General features: G+C 35.2%; 2 protein-coding genes across 5 annotated transcripts; one reads left to right on the top strand and one right to left on the bottom strand.

Annotated features, from left to right (window-relative positions):
- Positions 1 to 342: 342 nt before the first annotated feature.
- LOC137730198 (tonoplast dicarboxylate transporter-like) lies at positions 343 to 4,814 on the top strand. Of its 3 annotated transcripts, none has more exons than XM_068469267.1 (6): positions 343 to 912; positions 2,654 to 3,146; positions 3,634 to 3,677; positions 3,759 to 3,854; positions 3,964 to 4,477; positions 4,595 to 4,814. In XM_068469267.1, exons 1-6 carry the CDS (start codon positions 490 to 492, stop codon positions 4,630 to 4,632), a joined length of 1,608 nt encoding a protein of 535 aa, XP_068325368.1. In that variant the 5' UTR covers positions 343 to 489; the 3' UTR covers positions 4,633 to 4,814. The 3 variants fall into 3 exon arrangements, with proteins under 3 accessions (XP_068325368.1, XP_068325370.1, XP_068325369.1); XM_068469269.1 differs by having other exon boundaries at positions 345 to 912; positions 2,669 to 3,146; XM_068469268.1 differs by lacking the exon at positions 343 to 912 and adding an exon at positions 1,378 to 2,032 and having other exon boundaries at positions 2,669 to 3,146.
- A 68-nt stretch (positions 4,815 to 4,882) lies between these two features.
- Positions 4,883 to 11,978, bottom strand: LOC137730197 (disease resistance RPP13-like protein 4). Of its 2 annotated transcripts, none has more exons than XM_068469265.1 (5): positions 11,843 to 11,978; positions 11,568 to 11,629; positions 10,752 to 10,835; positions 6,207 to 8,011; positions 4,883 to 5,921 (listed from the first exon to the last, which is right to left on the bottom strand). In XM_068469265.1, the coding sequence occupies exons 4-5, from the start codon at positions 8,005 to 8,007 to the stop codon at positions 5,110 to 5,112; spliced, it is 2,613 nt and encodes an 870-aa protein (XP_068325366.1). In that variant the 5' UTR covers positions 8,008 to 8,011; positions 10,752 to 10,835; positions 11,568 to 11,629; positions 11,843 to 11,978; the 3' UTR covers positions 4,883 to 5,109. The 2 variants fall into 2 exon arrangements, with proteins under 2 accessions (XP_068325366.1, XP_068325367.1); XM_068469266.1 differs by having other exon boundaries at positions 11,568 to 11,632; positions 11,843 to 11,949.
- Between the last annotated feature and the right edge of the window lie 11,657 nt (positions 11,979 to 23,635).

Below are 23,635 nucleotides of genomic sequence, written 5' to 3' on the forward strand. Positions count from 1 at the left end.
TCCAATTTAATTAGCAATACCAAAATGAAAGCCAAACTTGTTTACTACTACTTTAGTGATGAATGAGTCAAAAACTTCTTACACATAAGTTATATTATTCAAAACTCGCATGAATATGATCTACAATACCTACGTGTGACATTATATGTATAAAAAGAAAGACAAATTTGTCTACTATTGTATATGTTTTGATAAACGATATTTTAAAACACTTTAATTTATAGAATTTATTTGTATTAGAGTGTGTATCAGTAACATGAACAATTTGCAAGTCTAAATGGCATTACTCTATAAATAAATAAAAAAGCCTCAAACTCAAAGACAAAAAGACGGACACACTACACCGGCCAACCAATTAACCTTACTTCCTTGTATGCATAACTAGATAGAAAAGCCTTACTTCTTTGTATACAAAACCGAATATAAAAGCACCATTTCCTCGCATTATATAACCAAGTGATTTCCGTAATCCAATCCAACATCAATAACATGGATCATCATCCAATATCCGAAGACCCCAAAACCCCGCTTCTCCCTCTCCACGATCAAATCCAACGGTCGCAGAGCTTCCATTCATCCTTGAAATCCATTATAACACTCAAGAACTTCTTCATCCTCCTCGGACCTCTTCTTTGCACCATCATATGCCTCTGTGTGAAGCTAGATGGCCCGGTGGCCAGCCGGAACATGTTGGCAGTGCTGGTGTGGGTGTTTGCTTGGTGGCTCACGGAGGCCGTGCCCATGCCAATTACCTCCATGTCCCCACTCTTTCTCTTCCCCTTCTTTGGAATATCCTCTGCTGATGATGTTGCTCAATCTTACTGGGACGATGTTATTGCCCTTCTTCTTGGAAGCTTTATATTGGCTCTTGCTGTTGAGCATTATAACATCCACAGAAGATTGGCCTTGAATGTGAGTTTCTCTAGCTACCATGCTTCTCTGCTAAGATGGATCATCTTAATGGTTATTCATGCTGTGATTATTATGCTTAATGGTTATTTTAGTACAAGCGTACAGATACATGAGAAAAACAAAGGAAGGGACCAAATGGCAAACATTTTACTTCTTTATTCGTTCACAATTTCCCTCGGTTATTTTTGCATTTCTTGTTTGGTAGAAAGCTACTGCAGCCATATTATATTACATACAATAATTTTAAATTTGGTTTGCCCGGAAATTCGTTGGATTAGATTTGAGAAATCTGTCATTTACTAGTTAGTTCACTGACTAATCCCATAGATATATAATAGGGAACTTTAATGAAAAGTTTCTGGTACTGTTCACTTTAACGAAAAATCACATTTTTACATTAAGAAGTCAATTATGTATCATTCACTTTACCCTTTATTTTGTCTTTATCGTTAAAAATCAAAGTTTTCAAATCATTTTCATTAGTTTTTCTATATCCTATCGAAATTTTAAATATTGAAAAAATATATTTAGCTATTTTTTCTTCCTAAATTAATGCACTTTTGTCCAAGAATACGGAAATGCAAGAGAGGAGCGTCAATAACGCTTTACTAATCCAAGGTAAATGTTACGTTAGAAAGGAAACGTGAATTTGAATTCTCATACATTTCATTCCAAAATCAACAAGAATCAAATGGATAGTCCTCCCTCCAATGACCCCAAAATCCCACTTCTCCCACTTGATGATCCAAATCCAAACCATAACTCACAAATCCGCTACCCTTCTTCACTGGAATCCATTCTACCATCCAAGAACTTGTCCATCCTCCTGGGGCCTCTTTTGAGCACCGTTATTTGCCTCTGTGTCAACTTAGATGGCGCCGTCGCTAGCCGGAATATGTTGGCCGTGCTTGCCTGGGTGTTTGCTTGGTGGCTCACGGAGGCCGTGCCGATGCCAGTTACCTCAATGTCCCCTCTCTTCCTCTTCCCGCTCTTCGGAATTGCCTCTGCAGATGATGTTGCCCACTCTTACACGAACGATGTTATTGCCCTCGTTCTTGGAAGCTTTATTTTGGCTCTCGCTGTTGAGCATTATAACATACACAAAAGATTGGCCTTGAATGTGAGCCCTCTTTTCATTGTTGTTTTCTCGTATTAACCCATTCATGTATTACATCGCTCACATAATATTATTGGCATCAATAGAGCAAACATAAATACATCGTTTAAAGAAAACATAAATATATTTTCGACAACATTAATATGTGTCACAACTTGAGAATTGAGTGCCTTAGTGTCTGAACCCTACTAGGGTGACAACCACATTGTGCTCGAACCCTGTCGTATACTATCCGCTTAGGGTTTTCAAAATAATTTCTTTTTTGGATTCAAGCGATACTAGTGAAGGAGAAACAAACTTTGGACTTCAGGTACAAGAATAATTTATGGTAATGCTAAAGAGACCATCTATTTAAACTAAATTTTGGAAACTATATGATGTGGTTGTTGATGATTGAGAGAAATTTTTTAATGTGCCGAAAATACGACTTAGTACACCAAGTGTCATAATAAAATTGGTTGGATTTTCTTTTTTCAAGTTTCTAACAAAATGTATTATTACCCTTGATCAGTCGGGCAGTATTTACGGCACATTGAAAAATTTCTTGATGTTTGAATTATTATTTATATATTGATTAACGTATTTATGTTTACATTTACAAATTGGACAAGTTGATTTACCTAGTATTCCAAAACACAGATAACCCTGGTGTTCTGCGGAGATCCCTTGAATCCACCATTGCTGCTGCTGGGAATATGTGGGACCGCAGCATTCATCAGCATGTGGATGCACAACGTGGCAACTGCAGTGATGATGATGCCCGTAGCCACCGGCATTCTCCGGCGGTTTCCAACGGGTCCCGACCAGTCCGTGGTTGTGAGCAACTTTTGCAAAGCCGTGATTCTGGGGGTGTTGTACTCCATAACCATAGGAGGGATGAGCACTCTGACAGGGACAGGTGTCAATCTCATATTGGTTGGAATGTGGAAGAGCTATTTCCCACAAGCAGCTCCGATCACCTTCAGCACCTGGTTCTGTTTCGCCTTCCCTTCGGCATTGTTGATGTTCTTGGCTTTCTGGGGTTTGCTTTGCTGCTTGTATTGCTCAAGGGGTTCAGGCCAGGCTCTCTCTGTTTATTTAGACAAAGCCCATTTGAAGAAGGAACTCGAATTGCTAGGTAGGAGCCCTCAAACTTAGAGCAACTTACATGCAATCAACATCGAATTGTGGTGTATCTTAAGTCAATCATGCATTGTTGTGTGTAAATTTTTTGACAACTAAAACTGCTTCTAACTAAATTAGGCAAAAAAAATTTAAATGTGTTTTTGAGGGAGTAGGACTTTTAATAAAAAATCAACGTGTTTCTAATGAAAGTACTGATATTAAAGTGTTGATAAGAAAAAATGTTTCTTACAAAGGCAATTTCGAAAAAACCACTCTTTTTTACGGCAATTGTTGTGAATACCCCAAATGCCATAATAAAATAGGTAACACATGGTATCACCGTATTGGTGATGTTCTTTTTGGTTTTTTTTTAATTTTTAGAAACTGTTCTTTTTGGCTTTTGGCCCAGTGTTCAGTATCCAATCTTAGGCACTAGAGAACACCTTCTGTGTAATTATATTTCCAAATCAACTTACAAGTGTTGATGCGGCAACTGGCAGGTCCAATGGCTTTTGCTGAGAAGATGGTACTGGCTTTGTTTTCGGTGCGTCCCCAAGTACTCAGTTTCGCATAGTTTTCTAGTATGGATGTGTCCTTCAGTTATTATGACTAGCATTTTCTGCAGATGCTGATTGTTTTGTGGATGACAAGAAGCATAACGGAGGATATTCCGGGCTGGGGAGTCCTCTTCAACGGACGTGCCGGAGATGGAACTGTCAGTGTGAGTATTGACATTTCTTCTTATGTGTTCTAACTTTAAACACGAAATAGCCGTATACACAGACCTTTCGTTGGATCAAATTTTCAACTGTGACTTGAAATGTTTGTAGGTTATGATTGCAACTTTTTTGTTCATAATTCCAAGCAAAAAACAAAAAGGTGAGAAGTTGATGGACTGGGAAAAATGCAAGAAGCTACCCTGGAATATCATATTGTTATTAGGTGCTGGTTTAGCCATAGCTGACGGAGTTCGATCCAGTGGCCTTGCTAATTTATTATCTGAAACCCTAGATTTTTTGGAGGCAGTCCCATATGTTGCCATTGCACCTGCGGTGTGTCTCATAAGTAGTTCCATCACTGAGTTGATCACATCAAACAATGCGACAGCCACGCTTATTATTCCTCTCCTAATTCAAATTGCCAAAAGTATGCATGTGCATCCTCTCCTTCTGATGATTCCGGGTGGCATTGGGGCACAATTTGCTTTCTTGCTTCCTACGGCAACTCCTTCAAATACCGTAGGATTCGCCACTGGCCACATTGAGATCCAAGACATGATCAAGATTGGCTTGCCATTGAAGATTGTTGGGATTGCTGTGTTGTCCCTTTTGATGCCCACTCTTGGTAACATTCCTTTTCTCTTCATTATTTAGCTCACTTAAATTTTGATGAATTTTCATCTTCACTAATTCTATTTGATGTTGTAGTTCATAAGTAACTATTGAGTTTTGGCTATTGCAGGAGTTTATGTATTTAGGACAAGTGAACCAGTTCAATGACTTGAAAGTTCAATAATGTTACGATGTCTCACAAAATCTCAAGGCATAACAAAAAGCAGAACATGTTTTGTTAGCGATAGTTCTATGATTCCATTCATTTGTGAGTCTATCTGTGATTGTGAGATACCTGTATGAATTCGAAGCATGATTTTAAATTTACATTTCATATATGATGTCAGAGATGATCAACCTCATAAACATGTGTGATTATGTACATCAAATCAAATTAATTTTAAACCAAACAAATAAATAAAGTACAACTAATGCATATATATTTTTGCTTATTATACAAGATCACACCATTACATCATCTCTAATAAAATAACATAACATCCCAAGCAAATTTAAGTTTTAACAGCACACCACAATACATATCGCACACAAAGTTTAAGGCTAGAGTAACCAAGATAAATCAATGATCGGAGGCTTCCATGGAGATGCTGATTTTCTGGGCTGTTATTGATCACTATACACTGATCAATTTTTCTTTCTCCAAACTCCTTGCTCTTCAACCTCGCGGGGAAGATTTTTGAACTTTGAACAATGGCGAATCTCCATGTAGCGGAGTGCAGGCATAATTTTCCTCAAGTTGTCCCCATCTTCCTCATAGTTCAGCAACTTCAAACACAAACCCTCAACATGTTTCCAAGTGGACTGATCACTGGTCAGTTTCGCAATGTCACAATTCTCAACACAGAGATACTGCAATCCAGAAAGCACATTCGGATGAAACCAGTTGGGCATTGTGTTGGAATGATAATTCCTTACATACAGCTCCCTGAGATTTGGAGGCATCTTAAGCCCGTCTAACTTTCCCAAAGTTTCCTGTTCTTGACATTCATCAGCATCAATGGTAACGACCTTGAGATTGCTGAGACTTGATAGGATGCCTATTTCATCTGGAGAGATTTCAGTGTCAGCACTTAGCACAATTCGAAGAACTCTTAGCTTCTTTAGTTCTCTGAGCTCACGAAGGGCGCAACCCTGTGTTTTGGCCGGATTCACCACCTTGAAACCGGTGAGTTCTTGTAGAAGACAGAGGTTCCCTAGACCCTTGGGTAGGCAATGAAGGGGACAATCTCCAACGTCCAAGACAATGAGCCTCTTCAAACATTTGATGGATGGGTGTATTTTGACTAATTTTTTGCATCCGTTCAACACCAAAAGCTGGAGGTTAAGCAGTTTCTGAATCGAAGATGGGACTTCCCGTATCTGAGTTCCACTCAAGTTTAGACATGCTAAGCGTTTGAGAGAACTGATATAGCTGAAGAGATCCTCAGCACTTGTCACTGTTAAATAAAACATGTGAGATGGAATATTTTGTTTTGTTTCATTTTTGTGTTTTTGTTTATGGAAAATGATTTCTACATGTCTCTTCTTCTTACACACACTCATGTTTATTTTTTTCCTTTGATTTATTCCATCCAAAGGTCATGAATAAAGTTAGTGTGCATAAAGGAAGAAAAGAGGCATGTGATAATCATTTTTTTATGCACAAACATCACATATACAAGTGCACACACTCAATAGATCAAAATTAGAAAGCATGATGAAGAATTTAAAGTACGTTCTACCTGGAGAGTGGGTGATGCTATATTCGACAACTTTAGAGTAAGACAAGTCCAACACCCTGAGGGACTCCAGGATCCCAAAATTCTTGCCAAAGTTACTAGGAGGGCTTGACATGAGAAAAAATGTCCTCAACTTTGGATTATCTTCTAGTTCCTTCTTGTCATCATCCATGTCTTCGCTGGTACGGAACCATCGTGGCTTTTGCTCATTTTGCTCATTTTGCTCATGTTTCTGCATTAGCTTTCCCTGCTCATTGAAGATGCAAAATGCCTCCTCTCCCGCAATCTTGATAATTACCTCCCGCACCATATCGTGTATCTTGCACTTATAAACTTTCCCATCATACCATCGCCGATCCACTACTTCCAGCAGGCATCTGTTCACTAGTTCTGCGAGATATTCATATCCCAATTCTATAGCTGTTTTTGAATCCTTTTGCTGGACGAGGCCCTCCCCAACCCACCAGTGAATCAACTGTCCGGCATCTATCTCAAAGTCTTCAGGATAAATGGAGACACACAATAGGCATTGCTTGAGACTGGTATGTGGAAGTTCATCATAGCTTAACTGCAGAGAGTCGATGACATCTACAGTTTTTCCTTCGGTTGTGAGTGCATGGAATTTGTTCGAAATGTCTGTCCATTCTAAAGGAGAATCAACCTTCTCAGACAATAAGCTTCCTAAAGTCTTTATTGCCAGAGGAAGGCCACCACATTTCTTCAAGATATGCACTGAGACATCTTTATAATGATCACCAGGGCATTCTCCATTGCTTTTTCGAAATGCATATTCACTGAATAAATCCCAGCTGTCTTTGCTCTTCAGAGGTTGATGGTAATGAATTTGTGTGTTTCTAAGAACCATTTTTTGCGCAACATGTTCATTCCTGGTGGTAATAATGATGCAGCTGGATTTACCAACTGATGTTGGTAGCTTGGAGCACAGGTCTTTCAACCAATCTGATTTGTTTTTGTAAGGCCACACATCATCCAGGACAATGAGATAGGATTTACCATTAAGGACAGTGATGAGTCTGCGCAAAATTTCATCATTATCCAAGGAAGACGTTTCTTCATTAACTTTGCTGAGTAACCTTTTCAGGATCCACTGCTCGCAGAAATTTCCGGAAACACACACCCACATTGTCTTTTCAAAGTGATCCAAGATTTGAGAATCGTTAAAGAGTTGTTGAGCAAGGGTGGTTTTGCCCAGGCCCCCCATCCCCACAATGCCAATGTAGTTCATTGCTGGTTCCTTCTCGTCGTCTTTAAGTATCCACCCTTTCAACTCTTCTATGTCCCCATCCAGTCCATATGTCTTATGTGGGTTTAGTGAACCAACAAATGGCCTGCTGCTGATGATGTGTTGGCTCATACTATCTGGTGCAGCAGCTGATGCACTCAAATATTTGACCAACTCGTCGTGCACCTTCTTCATATCAGAATTAATGTTCGTCAACCTCCTGCCCATCTGATACGGGAAAACCGGCTCCAGAGGCAACAAGCATGAGAAGAACCTCTTTTTCTTCTTTTCTTCCTCTCTGATCAGGCAATCCGTCAATGCGTTGTCGGCTTCATAAATCACTTCCCTTAGCTCCCCCAAATATTTCTTGACCGTTTCCTGTTCAGACGACAGTTTCAGTTTCTTGTCTGCGTCGACAACTAAGCAATTCATTTTTCCAAGCCAGTTCTTCATCTTCTCAAGCTCACTTTTGAAATTAAAACAGAACTGAGCTTCGTGCGCTGCAGCACTGAGTACTTGTGCTGTTACGGCCTGAACCAGAGCTTCTGCTAGCATCGTCATCGATCTGTTACATTTTTACACATTTCGCTCTTAGTTATATTATATTTATGATACTATTATTTAAGAAAATTAAAAATAGATAAAATCCATATTAGAACATTTTAGCATAGAATAAGTCGGAAAATTGCAAGTGGTGAATTGTTATGGTGGTTGGAATCTTTCTCTCCAACACAATACATCTCGGGTTCAAACTATTATTCTCTCCTTAATGTAAATAAGTGTAGAACATAGCTTGTAATAATAATAATAAATAAATAAATAAGATGGCAAACTCTTCCCTCTCCTCAATAATAGTAATTTTTAAAAATAAAAATGTTAGACCCAATTGCGAAAGAAAATATAGAATGAGTGAGAGGGAATGGCAAAGAGAGAGAAGATGGGATCAAAGGTTTGTGATATGTGCTTTCTCTCTAGTCTTGCGCCTTTATTATAAAGCTAATTCATGGTGGCTAATTCAAGACGTAGCGCAACGAGAAGCCCGGCTAATTCAACACACAACTACCTTGCGTAAACTTTTTAATCACCTTGAGATTTTTTATTTTCTTTTTTCCCGCCAACATATTTTCAATTTGGATAAACAGCATTGTGGAGGCAACTGGCGACATCTTAAATTTGGATAAACAGCACTAGAGCCGTAGAATCAGCCGACCGAGGAACACCTTCAGTTTGGATAAACAGCACTGCTTTGAGACCAACTAATTATTTATCCAAGTCTCAGTCAATAAGGATTTCCGAGTCCTTGTTGGTAGAGGTCATCTCATCAGCCTTCTTGGTGAAGTGAGGTGTTACAAGGTTACTACATTCGGCACACTGAAAGCCGAATTTGATATTGAACTTTGCAGAACTAGCAACCTTGTCTTCAGGCTCTAGAACCCGAAAGCCAAGACGTGTTCCTTTCTCGGCCGAAGTGGCATGTCTCATATGGAATTAGGCGGAGGGGGTCAATCGTGAATACTATCAGTGCTAGTATATAGAACAATGGTCGTGGGGTTCTGTTTGCCACAGCTTGTACTATGCTACCTCATGCTATAATTTTCTTGTGTCCATTTAGCATTTTATTTGCAATTTCATGGTTCTTCATTCTTGTAGGAAGGATTTCATTGTGTCCTACGATTTTCTTTTTATTCCTTGATTATTATTTGAATGAGTTGGAGAACATTTGATTTTGATTGTTTATTTTTTAAATGGATGTAGAGATAAATTTACATATTGAATTAGGTTTGTAAGAATAATTTAGATAGTAAATTTGGGTTTAAAAAGATATTGATAGTTTAATTAAAATAATAGAGTATAGAGAATAAGTTGAGTGTAGAAAGAAGTTTTTATCATTAATAGCCAAAATTTAAGCCTTGAATTCATAATTATTAGTTTTTATAGAAAATTTCAAATGTATCCAAAATTTCACTTAATTAAATGTCTCCATTGGCCTCAAAATTAAAACCTAATTACAACTAAAAAGCCAATAGCCTTTTAATCTTAAGAAAACTAATGAAAAAGACTTGAGAACTTTGAATTTTAACGATAAGGACAAAATAAAGAGTAAACTGAATAGTACCAAGATTGACTTTTTAGTGTAAAAATGTGATTTTTCGTTATAATGAACAATACCATGGATTTTTTGTTAAAACTCTCAATAATCTTATTCATCGTTGTTCATTAGGAGAGGAGTGGCATAATTGTAGGCGTTAAACAAGACTAACACCATGAATATATGTCGGCTGCAATATTGTTAAAGTGAAAATGCATTTTAAGTATCAAAATTGAAGTATAAATTGATTTATTAGAATTGATAGGAGCTATGGAAAAACCATTAGATCGATCCATGTGTGCCCCAAATTAAGATGATACGCGCGCGCGCACACACATACACAATGCTATGAAACCGTGTACTGGAGATTTCCATCCAATTGAAGACTGGAAAATTTCTATTTTGAAAGTATGCAGAAGTTGTATGTTATGAAATTTCCAGAATATCAATCAATTATTATGCAAGAATATGCAATTCAGTTGTAGGTGTTTGTCAATCAATAAATGAATTGACAATTTGTTTGGCTGAATGTCTTTTCTTTCTTTCAACTTATTGGACTAGGATGTGGGAATAATCAAAACCCTAACAATGAAAAAGAACGTGAAAGAAAGAAAGAACATAAAAAATCTCATTTGCATTATGGTCTTTGGATTTTAACTTTGAGGGTACATTGGTCAAAATTAAAGCATGAAAATTTTCTGAAAATCACTTAATGAGCATCATATATAGATAAGATTTTCAAATAGATTAATGTGAATTTTTGTTATATTTGAAATTTATAATAAAAACTGACATTTACGAATTTAGGTGTCAAAATTTCGCTATAAATCATAAATTCTCAGTAGAAAGAAGTTGTGAGTTCAAATCAAATTTTCCTAATACAAATGCTTGACTCCGATTTCTGGGTAATGCATTTCATGCTTACTCTAATTCTTTCTTACTCCGATTCTTGGTTAGAAAATAAATTGGAGTGTAGAAAGAAGTTGGGCTGATAGTTTGGGCTTTGTCCAATACCCAACTCGAGATTTAATTCTTGCAGAATTCGAGTTTAGGGTTTGTTTATTTGATTTCCAGATTCACTTAACTCACAAACATCATAATTCAAGAAATTCACGATATGATATATAATTTTATAAATTATTAAATTGGGTTCATGCTTCATAGTGATTGTTTATATAATCAAGGCTTTGAAACATGAATTCGAGTTTAGAATTACCCGGTTGACGTGGCCAAACTTTGAACTTGAAGTGACCTCTCCCCAATCGAGTACAGAGCACTGCTGCCCTTGCTAATGGTGAATCTACAAAGAAAGCCATATATAATTAGAACAAACATAATTGTGAATAAATGATAATCATCACTATAAAAGTTTCATAAAGAAATATAGGGAGATAATCCTTCAAAGACTATTTGATTCAGCAAACTCCATATACTATATAAAATGCCCCCTTAGCGAGAAGATAATTCCTCTATAAAAGCAGGAAATGAGTCGCATAAAGTATTTTCATTGAGGTAAATCCTTCGGAGATGGTCGAAGGCAAGGAACTATTGATCGCCTTTTTACGATGAATTATTTCTTACTATATAATGCAATGTTAAAAGCATGTTTGTCTTACTGATAAATGTGTTGAGAAATAAATTATAAAGTAAGAAGGAACATGAAAGAGATATATGTGTTTTAACCTTGAACTTGTGCCTTTATTCATACTAATTCATAGTGTCCTTTACTTAACCCCAAGAAAAACAGTCAGACAGAGAAATAATCTTCTAGATCCTATAGAACTTGTGCCTTTATTTAATATAAAATACTATACATAACAGACTCGATTTGTATTCTTAATATTTTGCTCTATTCATCACATGTATGATCTGGTTTTGGTGTATCTAGTTTCACAAAAATCAAGTTTTTAAGAACATTTAAAGTATTTTTTGGCGTAAAACATCATCCTTTCTTGACATTCGAAACATATAGATCGAGGGCACAACCAAATACTTGACAATAATTAATCTATCATCATTCAGAAGCACATACTCAAATTAACGTATACGCGCAAATCGATCGAGTTGGACTTGACTATCGGAGGACTTCAAATCCTGCTGATCAGATACAAAGAATTAATCCATTTGAGAGAGAGAGATAGAGATATATATATATATATATATATATATATATATATATGCACGTATATATGTCTGTATATATATATATGTATAGTAAATGAAACCAGAAATTATTAATTGATGGCTTTTACTCTGTAATCTATAGTATAATTAGCTGGGAAAGATGGGGAAGAAAGTGAATGCTACCTTGTTTTGTTTTCTGGTGACAGCTAGCTAGCTACTTCATCTGCATCTGACTATGTAATCAGTGAGATTGATGCCGCAAGACTACATTAAAAAAAAACACACCTTATAACTTGTACCCTTGGGCTTGATATTTCGTTCAAATATATATATATATATAGAGGTAAAAGCACACAAGTAGGGGGCGGTGATTATCTTTTGGGACTTTCTAAAATAGCCCGGTTTCATATTTTGAGGTTTTCTTTTAAATTTTTTTTTAACAAATAATATTATTTATACTAAAAATGAAGGAATGGATTTAGCAATAATGTGGTTCGTATTCACTTTTGATGAGAATTGAATCTAAAACCTCTCACTTACAAATAAAGAAAAATATTATTAGACCGTAGTACAAAGTGACATATTTTGAAGTTTTGAAAGTATAAATTTTTATTTAGAAAATACAAACATTTTAATAGTTAGAAAATACAAAAATTTATAATCTAAAGATTAAAATATTTGAAATATCAGAGAACACAATAATTTTTTTTCATCTTTTGACGGTCCACAATACTCTATTATTGTTGTCGAACTTTAGTAATCATTGGTTCTTGCGGGTGACGGATGATAGCCATGACGTGTATGTAACATGTAATGGATGACAACACGAAGTCAATCTTTTTGAACTTTAAGTCAGGACAGACTCCACTATTGCTATCGGTTTTTAATAATGGAAAATTATATTTACACATTTTAAATTATTTTTTTTATTATTTTTTAATATTTTTCTATTAGTGATATGTAGAAAATATTAAAAAATTAAAAAGATGTAAGAGAAGTAATTTAGAATGTGTGAATATAATCTCTCATAATAATTAGACAATTAGATTTCTTATTTATACCCGTAGGGTAACCTTTTTCTTTCAGTGCAAACTTAATAAATTGTTATCTTTCAGTCACAATATGCCGTTAACTTAAAAAGTGAATAAAAACATGATTTTATGCCCACACATAATAGATTCAATGGTTTTTAATTGTTATGATTTGATTTTTTTTTTTTTTTTTGAGAAAATCTCGCCAATACGAAAGAAATTTAATGAATATAATCTCTCATAATAATTAGACAATTAGATTTCTTATTTATACCCGTAGGGTAACCTTCTTTTTTCAGTGCAAACTTAATAAATTGTTATCTTTCAGTCACAATATGCCGTTAACTTAAAAAGTGAATAAAAACATGATTTTAAGCCCACACTTAATACATTTAATGGTTTTTAATTGTTATGATTTGATTTTTTTTTTAAGAAAATCTCGACAATACAAAAGAAATTTAATGATATGAAAAAAAAATGTTATACCTAGTCATAATGGACAAAAACTTTACTCCTCATAAAGCAAGAAAAACAAAATACAAGAAAAGAGAGGTGACATGACATACATCTTACCCCCTTGAAAAAGAAAATACAAGAAAAAAAAAGAGGGACAAGACCTTAACCCTCTTGAAAAAAAAAAAATACAAGAAAAAGAGAGGGTGGGTGGATATAGGACCAAACCTCTCTAAAATAAAACCTACAAGGTAAGAACCTGCAAGACAAGCTGCAAACAAAAAAAGGAAAATCCAAAAAAATTAGGTAACAAGAAAACCACGCATCAAGAAGGAGAGATAAACTTGTAGGCCGACATACACAAGAAATATGATTGCAAAAAATGAAGAATCTCTATAGGAGGAGTAGCATGCCAAACAAGTGAAGACGAGAGATGTCACATCCCGGCCCGGGGCGGATCACTTCTCGGGCCCGCTCTACCACTGTAGCACAATATTGTCTGCTTTGGGCTTACCATTCAACTCAAAGCCAGTGAGCTCCCAAAAGGCCTCGTGCTAGGTAGGGATGAGAATATACATATAAGGATCATTCCCCTGGGCGATGTGAGATGTTACAATCCACCCCCCTTAGGGGCTCGACGTCCTCGTCGGCACACTTCCGGCCAGGGATTGGCTCTGATACCAATTTGTCACATCTCGACCCAGGGGGACCATTTCCCGGGCCCGCTCCACCACCGTAGCACGATATTATCCGCTTTAGGCTTACCATTCCCTCACGGTTTTGTTTTTGGGAACTCACGAGCAACTTCTCAGTGGGTCACCCATCATGGGAGTGCTCTCGAGCGCTACTCGCTTAACTTTGGAGTTCCCATAGAACTCGAAGCCAATGAGCTCCCAAAAGGCCTCGTGCTAGGTAGGGATGAGAATATACATATAAGGATCACTCCCCTGGGCGATGTGGGATGTTACAAGAGAAGCCCTAAATTGGTCAATTTATCAGCAACTACATTCCCTTCTCGAAATGTATGAGATCAACGGAATATCATGTGCTGCAATAAAAAAATATCGTTCTTCCAATGAGTCTAGAGTGACCAAGGAGGAGAAAAAGAACCAAAAGCAAAACAAGATATTACGCTAGAAGAGTCATTTTCAAGTCATAATTTTTGCCAGCCTCGCGCGTGAGCCAATTTCACAGCAAGAATGGCAACATGAAACTCTGCATAGAAAGAAGTACGATACTCCATCAGTGAGAGTTTTAATAAAAATAGTTGTGTTGCAGGTGCCCCATGGAAAGAACATTCAAAATAGGAAACCAAAAAGAAAGATGCATAAATTAGGGATTTTAATTAATTCTCATAATTTAACATAGTGGCGGAATGGAAATAAAAATAGAGAGTTTTAATAAAAAGAGTTTCACAAAACTATAAACAAATGGGGCCCACTTTAAACAAACCAGACATTAGATAAATTTTTGTTTCCCACGTCGGGAGAACATGGGTTAATGCTTTCTAAGGATGGCAATTTAACATGTCCAGCTCAATCCTCATAAATAACCGATCCGAATGGTTCGGTTTCGAATTAGATTTCGGCTACTTTATGGTTATGTATAACCATCGAATAAATTTTTCAATTTTGAGTTTGGTTAGGTTATTGGGGTATCCGCCCCGAACTCATGCCCCAAACTAAAATATTTTCATTTTAATAAAAAAATATAAATATTTATTATATAGAGAATAGTTACCAATAATCATGCATTAAGTCCGTACTAGTAACTATATGCATTGCATTATTAATAACTAGCATATGCCCTACTGTGTGAGAATAATTTTTATTTTTATTTTAAAATGGGAAGGAGAAAGAAAAAAAGAATGTGGATTAGAGAGAGAAGTTTTTTATTTATATTTTATCTTTAAAAATTAGAGGAGGTTAGGATCTCAAATGCTTCCTAGGCTTGATGGACGGCACAACAGGAAATAAAAGTAGCCCATTGCGTCTTTTGAAAACTAAAACACGTGGAATCTTAGAGGGGATGGTTGGAGTCGCTCAAAGCGAGTCTCGCAAGCAATTTTCTTTTGGTAACATGTTTTATTTCATATTTGTTTTTAAAAAAAAAAAAATTTAGAGAGAGTCTCATTTTTTAGAGTCTTTTTAATATTTTTATTTTTTATTGAAAATTGAAGAAATATTTTTTATTAGCACTCTACATAATATTGAATGCATCCATATTAATACTTATATACTCTAATATGCAATAATAATTTCGACCTTATAAGGTCTTAAAAACTTGATATAAGTCCAATTTTTTTAGTCAATAGTAGGAATAGTCCAATTTCTTAAATTTAAATATTTTATTATCAATAATTATCTCTTCAATGAAAAAATTTATTGTAAAAATCAAATTTCTTCATAATTATCTCTTTGATTTTTTCTTTTTATTTATTTTTTTGTTATTTCTTGTTCTTCCTCCCGTTTTAACACATTTATAGATTTTATTTTAATTTTTATAATCAACCTATATCACAGATTAATTTTATTTATCTACCTATATGACAAATTTTTTTTCATAGTTAACCTGTCACAGATTGATGTGTCTTGCTTGTAGGTATATTATGTCTTTTCTACCTTTTAGTTAGGTTTTATATCTCACTTATAAGTATAATATATATTCATATATTTGCTACTTGAGTTAGGGTATAATGTTTTGCAGATAGATCTATGTTAGCATACTAGTTTTTTTGTTATAAGATATTAATTAGATATTTTGGAGTTGGAAAATGCATAATATTAAAAGATTTTAATTGATTTTTAATATTTTTAGAAAATATTAAATGAGTATAAAAGAAGTAAAAACATATAATTAGATAACTGGACTCACTCCTAAAAACACACTATGTTTTTTGACCTGGATCTAAAAGCCCCCCAAAAAATAAATAGAAAATTAAATTTTAATCCTTAAATAAGATGAAGTTTAGAAAAATGTCTTATACAAGATTAAAAATTGATTTTAGTCCCTAGACTCTATTTAATGCCAACAAATTAAATGTCTCTCTTTTTTATTTATAATTGTATGGTGTTCACAAATTAAATTTTATGAAAATATTATAAATTTTAATTCTCATTATGGTAAGTATCTTATATAGAAAAATATTTTCGTAAAGATTTTTTGGTACACATGTTTTTGCATATTTTCTTATGTGCCACTAATTCATTACAATATATTTAGGTACGAATATTTCGGTACACTAGGTTAGTATAATATGTTTAGGTACGGACATTTCGGTACACTAGTTTATTATAATATATATGCACCGACATTTCGATACACTACTTTAGTATCATATATTTAGGTACGGAATTTTTTGGTACACTTATGTTTTTGCATATTTTCTTATGTGCCACTATTTCACTACAATATATTTAGGTACGGACATTTCGGTACACTAATTTAGTAAAATATATTATGATACAGACGTTTAGGTACACTAATTAAAGGAAGTAAAATAAATATAAAAGAATTAAAATGTGTATAATAGTAAATAATTTTAATTTTAATGTAATTACATTAAATAAGATATCTATTTAAATATTAAAACAAAAATATAATATAAATTTGAATTAAGTACACATTAGAGGACTAAAATCAATATTCAATCTAACACCTGGTTTTTATTGAATTTTAATCTTCTTCAAGGATTAAAGTTCAAATACCCCAAAAAAAATATTTTTAAAGACACCCCAATCACTTTTAACGTGTATCACAAAATTATTTATCTTTTTCACCTCTTAAAACCACTATTGCCCTCTTTTGTGGAACACAACCCTAACCTATAAAACTACAAGTACGTTCATTAAGAAAAAAAAAATGGAATATGAAATCAATGTTTAAAGAGCTTCACATGAGGTAAGATTAAATGGGCATGCCTATACTTGCATTATGAATGATATCTCTCAAATAAAGTAGGAGGTTACCGCTTCCGACATATATCCAACTTTGTTTCTAATTATTATTTAAAATATGAATGATTGAACATATAATTATTAAGGAAAACTAATGAAAAGGGTGGTTTGAAAACTTTGAGTTTTAACGAAAATGATAAAAATGTGTTATAAGTGAATAGTACTAGGATTGATTTTTTATTGTGAAAATGTGATTTTTTTTAATTTTAAATAAACAATACCAGAAGTATTTCGTTATTATTATCCCTTAAGTAAAGTATGCGATGACGAGGATCCGAGGAAGCAAAAGAATGTGATTATCTATCATGACACACCCCGATTGAGATCAGGGCATGCTGGCCGTCACGTGGAAGTGACGTAACCATGTGCACAGTGCGGAAGCTAATAAAATAATAATAAAAGTAGTACAAATAAATAAAATCCAGCTTTACATAAGGTAAGAGCATACATGTGCAAGCGTAAGTGTGAAAACAAAGTTTAGAGCACGAAGACCTAATGCAGTCCGAGAGAACAATACTACATAAACACACCCCAAAGATGGTCCTACACTGGTGATAAGCTGTCAGATATGCCGGGGAAAATCCTCAGGGAATCCACCAAAAGTGCTAGCCAACTAGAACCTGGAGGGGCGCAAAACAAAAGCGTGAGTGGGCAAAAACAAAGCTTTTAAAAAAAAATCATTTCAAAAACAGATTCTAACCCCTCGCCGTAAAACCTGTATACGTCCCAGAACATAATATACATATATAATCTCATGCACGGAAAATATGCCATGCCAAATGTCTCTAAATAAAATGTAAGTGCTCAGGAATATCAAATCAATGCCATGTAATCTGTCAGCCGGAGTCACATAACGTGACCTGTACGGCTGAATCTAGAGCTCAAATCTCTATCTCACTAACTATACCTGCACACGAGTCGGAACAACCTAAAGTGGTCTGTACGACAGGACTGGGTGTAATGTAAGTACGCTTAAGTGCTACGATCACGTGAAGGCTGGGCGAATAATTGCGGGTCACCTACAAGTCAGAACCACCTAAAGTGGTATGTATGACAAGACTGTGCACCTAACTTGGATCCAAGATGAGCGTGTGGTGCGGGAGGTGAACATCACGTGAAGGACTGTGCCCAACTCTGGGCGGGAGCACTAATACCAGGGGTGCAGGTTATGAGCTCTCTATGCATCTCAAATCACTACTGAACGTAAACATAAATCATAACTCACCTGACACTTACATGTGCGTCCGCAGCACCAAACATATATAAACATATGCGACTCATAATGCGTAAATAAATGGCAAACAATAAGCATGGCATATAAACGTATAATGTTTCAAATCAATTTATGGGAAAAACATAAGTATATAGGTATATACGGAAAACCAAAAGCCCACTCACTAGTATGTAGAAGGGTCGTAACCCCCTTGCCTCGAGTGACCGCGCTTGTCCTCGGGATAGGTCTCACCTATATGCGAAACAACTATAAAAACGTTAATTTTAAAGCACATAACCAACCTTATGAAATAACTTCTCATACAATGCTCAAATGGGGTGTATGAATACACCAACGTGATCTACTCAACCTCAGGAACATCCCCATATTTTTAGAAAAATTTTCCACCGTCGCACGCACCCCCACGCGCCGGCCACTCGCAGGCACGTGCCTGGCACACTGACAGCGTCAGTTAACGCCGTTAGGAATATTCCGTCCAAACTGACGGAATATTCCGTCGTCTTCTCCGGCGAGGCTCCGGCGCCGGAAAATCGTGAAAATTTCAAAACTTCATATCTTCTTCGTTTTTCAACCAAATTTCACAAAATTGGTACCAAAATGAAGCTTACAACGAGAGGAAGAAATCCATACCACTTTCAAGCACTAAAACACAAGGGAGCTCGCCGGGAAAACACTACCAACTCCGGCCAACCTTGTAACTCACGATCCCGACGTCCAAAACCTTCAAACGAACCACCCCGAGCCTCCTAAGGACCTCACCAAGCTTCCTACAAGCTTGAAATTCCCAAAAACACAAGAATTAACGTGTGCATGAACAGTGACAAAATCGGGGTATCCCGAGTTCGACGTGAAAACGAAGGTATCCTTACCTGAAATGGGTATGGTTGGACTTCTACGGACCTCACGAGCATGAATATGTACTTTGTTTCCTTGATCTGTGAAGATTTGGAGGGTTTTGGGGTATGTCCGTACAAATGGGGATGGAAATGGGAAAGAGAAAGGGCTCGGGACAGGGGTGCAGGGCAGGGAAAGGGTGAGGGAGGTGTGGGGGAGTGTGTGTGGCCCAGAACCTGCCAACAAAAATCCCAAAACAACCACACAACAAAACAACCATACTAGGGGCAAAACCGTCATTTCACCTCTACGGTTCGAAAATCTGGAACGGGCTGTCACATATCGCATAGAATGAGTCGCCATAAAATATATGTCCAGGCATAATTCCTTGAGTTTAATTTTTTCCCTATAATCCTTTTGGCTTTCTTGAATCCTGTAAATTCAACAGAAACCTGTCCAAATGGTCCAACTAGCTCTTTACTGATTATGCAGAGAAACACATGCAAATAAAGTGGACCGACTCACTCTCCTATTCCACCCGCATCAATACCTCGTTTAGGATTTGCTGAACTAAAGCCTTATATCATCTGATCAATCAACAAAATTATTAGTGAACATATAAAATAAAAAATAAAAAAAACCATGAAACAAAAGAAAATGATGAATAATCAACAACAAAAACTCGTTTGCTAGATCTTATTCTTAAAAAATTTAAAATTATGTGATAAATCAACAAAATCATTAGGGTATAAAAGAAACGAAGAAACAAAACAAAATGATGAATAAATTAAAGTAGAAACTATAAATACTTATCCAAATTGCAAAACAACAGTTATAGAAAGACAAAAAGTAGTCTTTAATTTTCTGCAACAAATGTTATTAAAGCCTTGATCTCTCTACATATCTCTCCACTCTCCCTCCGCAAACAAGAAACAAAAAAATCAAATCTCATAGTTGATTAATGGGGACCTTTAGATGTGGAGGCTCTGTGCAATTGCACAAGATACTCCCCCTGACTGCTCGCACTAAGTACTCTATTATTGTTATTGTCTTTTAGTAATCATGGTTTTCGTTCGTAACGATTAAGCTTTAAACAAAGCTTATCTTGAGGAAAACTTTGATGCCAAAAGCAAAAGGAAGTGTTATTGACATTTCAAATATTTCATTTTACATTCTTTACAAGTGTATCTTTCTTTCTAAATATAAAAAGTTTAGAATCTAAAATGAGAAATATGAAGTGTTAATAACAATTCCTAAAGCAAAATGACAAATTATGCATGAAACACGAGTTTCAAAAAATGGTAGATACGAAAATAATTGTCCATAGATATGACCTAATTATTTCAAGCAAGATTCCAATCAAATTTGCATGTACGCCACTCAAGAAAAATCCAATTGTTCATAGACATGTGTAAAGGACGACAACTTTAAACAAAGCCGATGTTTGGAGCTTTAACTTTTAGACAATACGTGGAGCTTTTTGAAAATACAAGCTCAACTCTTGAACATTGATGCCAAAAGAAAAATGCCACATAATGCATGAAACAAGATTTCCAATCAAATTATAGCTTAAAGAGAAATGTTAGAGACTTTTAAAAGTAGAATTCTCTATGAATTTTTTATCATCTTATATTTTTAGCATAATATTTTATAATGTTGACACAAAAATTGATGTTAAATTGTGATGTGACAAAGAGTTCATGAAGAGTCCTAATTTATGAGAGTTCTTTTAGCAATTCTCTAGCTTAAAAGTCCTAATGTATATATTTACTTGACTTGAAGGGTAACTTGGAAAATTAAACGTTGTATCTTTAGTCAACTTTAACACTATATTTGGAGGAGTGAAATAAACTTGAATTTTGGACAAAAATAAGAATTTATAATTTGACATGTATCAATTTCCTTATTTGGATTCATAAACATAGAAATTTAGAATTTCCGCATGAAAAAAAACTTGAAATTTGGGACCTCCAATTCCCAAATTTAAATTCTATGTAAATGTGTGTCATTTTCAAATTTCTATAAGTGAGAGTTCAAAAAAAAAAAAAAAACAAACTTGACCATGAGTGACCACCACCTACCCCCACCACATGTTGCCACCACCACCACGGCTACCACCATCACCACATGCCGTTGTGGCCGCCGCTGCTGCCATCGCCTCCACCCACTACCATCGCTGCCGCCATCACCACCAACCATCATCACTGTTGACGCCACCACCACTACTAACTACCACATTTCATAACTATTATCTTTCATTTATATTTAATTAATGATTCTATACAAATAATAAATCTTGTGAGTGACGGATGATAGCCATGGCGTGTATATAACTATATCGATGACAACACGAAGTCAATCTTTTTGAACTTTAAGTCAGGACAAACTCTATTATTGTTATTGGCTTTTAATAATTAGACAATTAAATTTCTTATTTAAACCCGTAGGGTAACCTTCTTTTTTCAGTGCAGACTTAATAAATTGTTATCTTTCAGTCACAAATGCCGTTAACTTAAAAAAAATGAATAGAAACATGATTTTTATGACCACACTTAGATATAAAGGAAAACTAATGAAATAGAAAACTTTAAGTTTTAACGATAAGGATAAAATAAAGGGTAAAGTGAATAGTTACAGGATTGACTTTTTAGTGTAAAAATGTGGTTTTTCGTTAAAGTGAACAGTACCGCGGGTTTTTTGTTAAAACTCCCTAGATCATGGTTTTAATTGTTATGATTCAAAATTGTTTTTTTTTCTTTTTTTTTTTGTTAGAAAACCTTGACAATACGAAAGAAATTTATTGATTAAAAAAAAGTTATACCTAGTCAAAAAGGACAAAAACCTTACCCCTTATAAAGCAAGAAAAACAAAATACAAGAAAAGAGGGGAGACATACACATTACTCCTCTTGAAAAATAAAATACAAGAGAAAAGGGAGACTAGACCTTAACCCTCTTGAAAATAGAAAATACAAGAAAAGGAAAGGGTGGACATAGGACCAAAACTCTCTAAAATAAAACCTAAAAGGTAAGAAACAAGCTGCAAACCAAAAACGAAAAATTCAAAAAAATTAGGTAAAAAGAAAACCACACATCAAAAAAGGGAGATAAACATGTAGATCGGCATACCCAAGAAATCTAATTGCAAAAAAGGAAGAATCTCTATAAGAGGAATGTCATGTCAAACAAGTGAAGACGAGGGAAGCTTAAATTGACCAATTTATCAGTAACTGCATTCCCTTCTTGAAATGTATGAGATCAACAAACTACCATGTGCTGCAATCGGAAAATATTGTTCTTCCAATGAGTTTAGAGTGACCAAGGAGGAGAAAAAAAAACCAGAAGCAAAACAAGATACCACGCTAGAAGAGTCACTTTCAAGTCATAAACTTTGCCAACCCCGCACATGAGCCAATTCCACAAAAAGAATGACAGCATGAAGCTCTGCATAGAAAGAAGTGCAATACCCCAAGCTCAGTGAGAAACCACCAAGAAAAAAACCTGCAGAATCTCGAAAAACCCCACCACAAGCCACAAGACCCAAGTTACCTTTAGCAAGGCCATCTGTAGGAGAGGCCAAAAAATAGGAACTATACAAGGAGCTTTACAAAATCCAGCCCCGATTCCAAGAATGATTAAAAGTTGCTTAAACAAATTCCCCTTGTTATTATTTGAACTACATTTTATTTGGAATTTTGGCACTTGCCACCTCCATGAATCTTCTTCAACTTTCTTTTTTCTTTTGCCTCTTATGTTTAAGGGTGTACTATCCACACCCCTCTTGTTAATTTCTGCCTTTTGATATTCTTCTATTCATAAGATCCGAAGGCCAAAAATTAGAATAATGTGTGAGAAGTAAAAAGAGGTGTGTAGATATCACACTCCTATGTTTATTCTACAGTGCCAATAAATATAAGGAAATCAATTGTAAGATTCATGTTTGTATAAGGTTTGAGTTTTCGAAGTTCCATTGCCTATATTGGAGGTATGATGAGCATCGTGTTAACTTTATACTAAATAGATTTGGTAAGGTATTTTATATTGTAGATACATTTGAGTATCGTGTTTACCTCCTACTAAATAAATTTGAGTATCATGTTAACTTTATACTAAATAGATTTGGTAAGGTATTTTATATTGCTTATTTTAGTTTTGATAGGTAACTATTTTGTTTAGATGTGTTGCAGGTGCCCCATGGCAGGAACATTCAAAATAGGATACAAAAAAGAAAGATACATAAATTAGGGATTTTAGTTAATTCTCATAATTTAACATAGTGGCGGAATGGACATAAAAATAGAGAGTTTTAATAAGGGGGTGTGTTATCTACACACTTAAAAAAAAAAAAAAAAAAACTTCTCACACCCTCTTTGTTAATTTTTGTTCTTTGATATTCTTCGATTCATCTGCTTCGACGGTTGAAAATTAGAAGTGTCACATCCCCGCCCGGGACAGATCACTTCCCGGGC

This window comes from Pyrus communis, chromosome 3 (assembly GCF_963583255.1).
Source record: "Pyrus communis chromosome 3, drPyrComm1.1, whole genome shotgun sequence".
Taxonomy (NCBI): Eukaryota; Viridiplantae; Streptophyta; class Magnoliopsida; order Rosales; family Rosaceae; genus Pyrus; species Pyrus communis.

Excerpts from the sequence above, each read along its gene's own strand:
- LOC137730197 (XM_068469265.1), bottom strand. The coding sequence starts at position 8,007 with ATGACGATGCTAGCAGAAGCTCTGGTTCAGGCCGTAACAGCACAAGTA. Across the intron at positions 5,922-6,206 it reads TAGCATCACCCACTCTCCAG|TGACAAGTGCTGAGGATCTC; the intron begins GTAGAACGTACT and ends TTTATTTAACAG.
- LOC137730198 (XM_068469267.1), top strand. The coding sequence starts at position 490 with ATGGATCATCATCCAATATCCGAAGACCCCAAAACCCCGCTTCTCCCT. Across the intron at positions 3,147-3,633 it reads GAAGGAACTCGAATTGCTAG|GTCCAATGGCTTTTGCTGAG; the intron begins GTAGGAGCCCTC and ends GGCAACTGGCAG. Across the intron at positions 3,855-3,963 it reads CCGGAGATGGAACTGTCAGT|GTTATGATTGCAACTTTTTT; the intron begins GTGAGTATTGAC and ends AAATGTTTGTAG.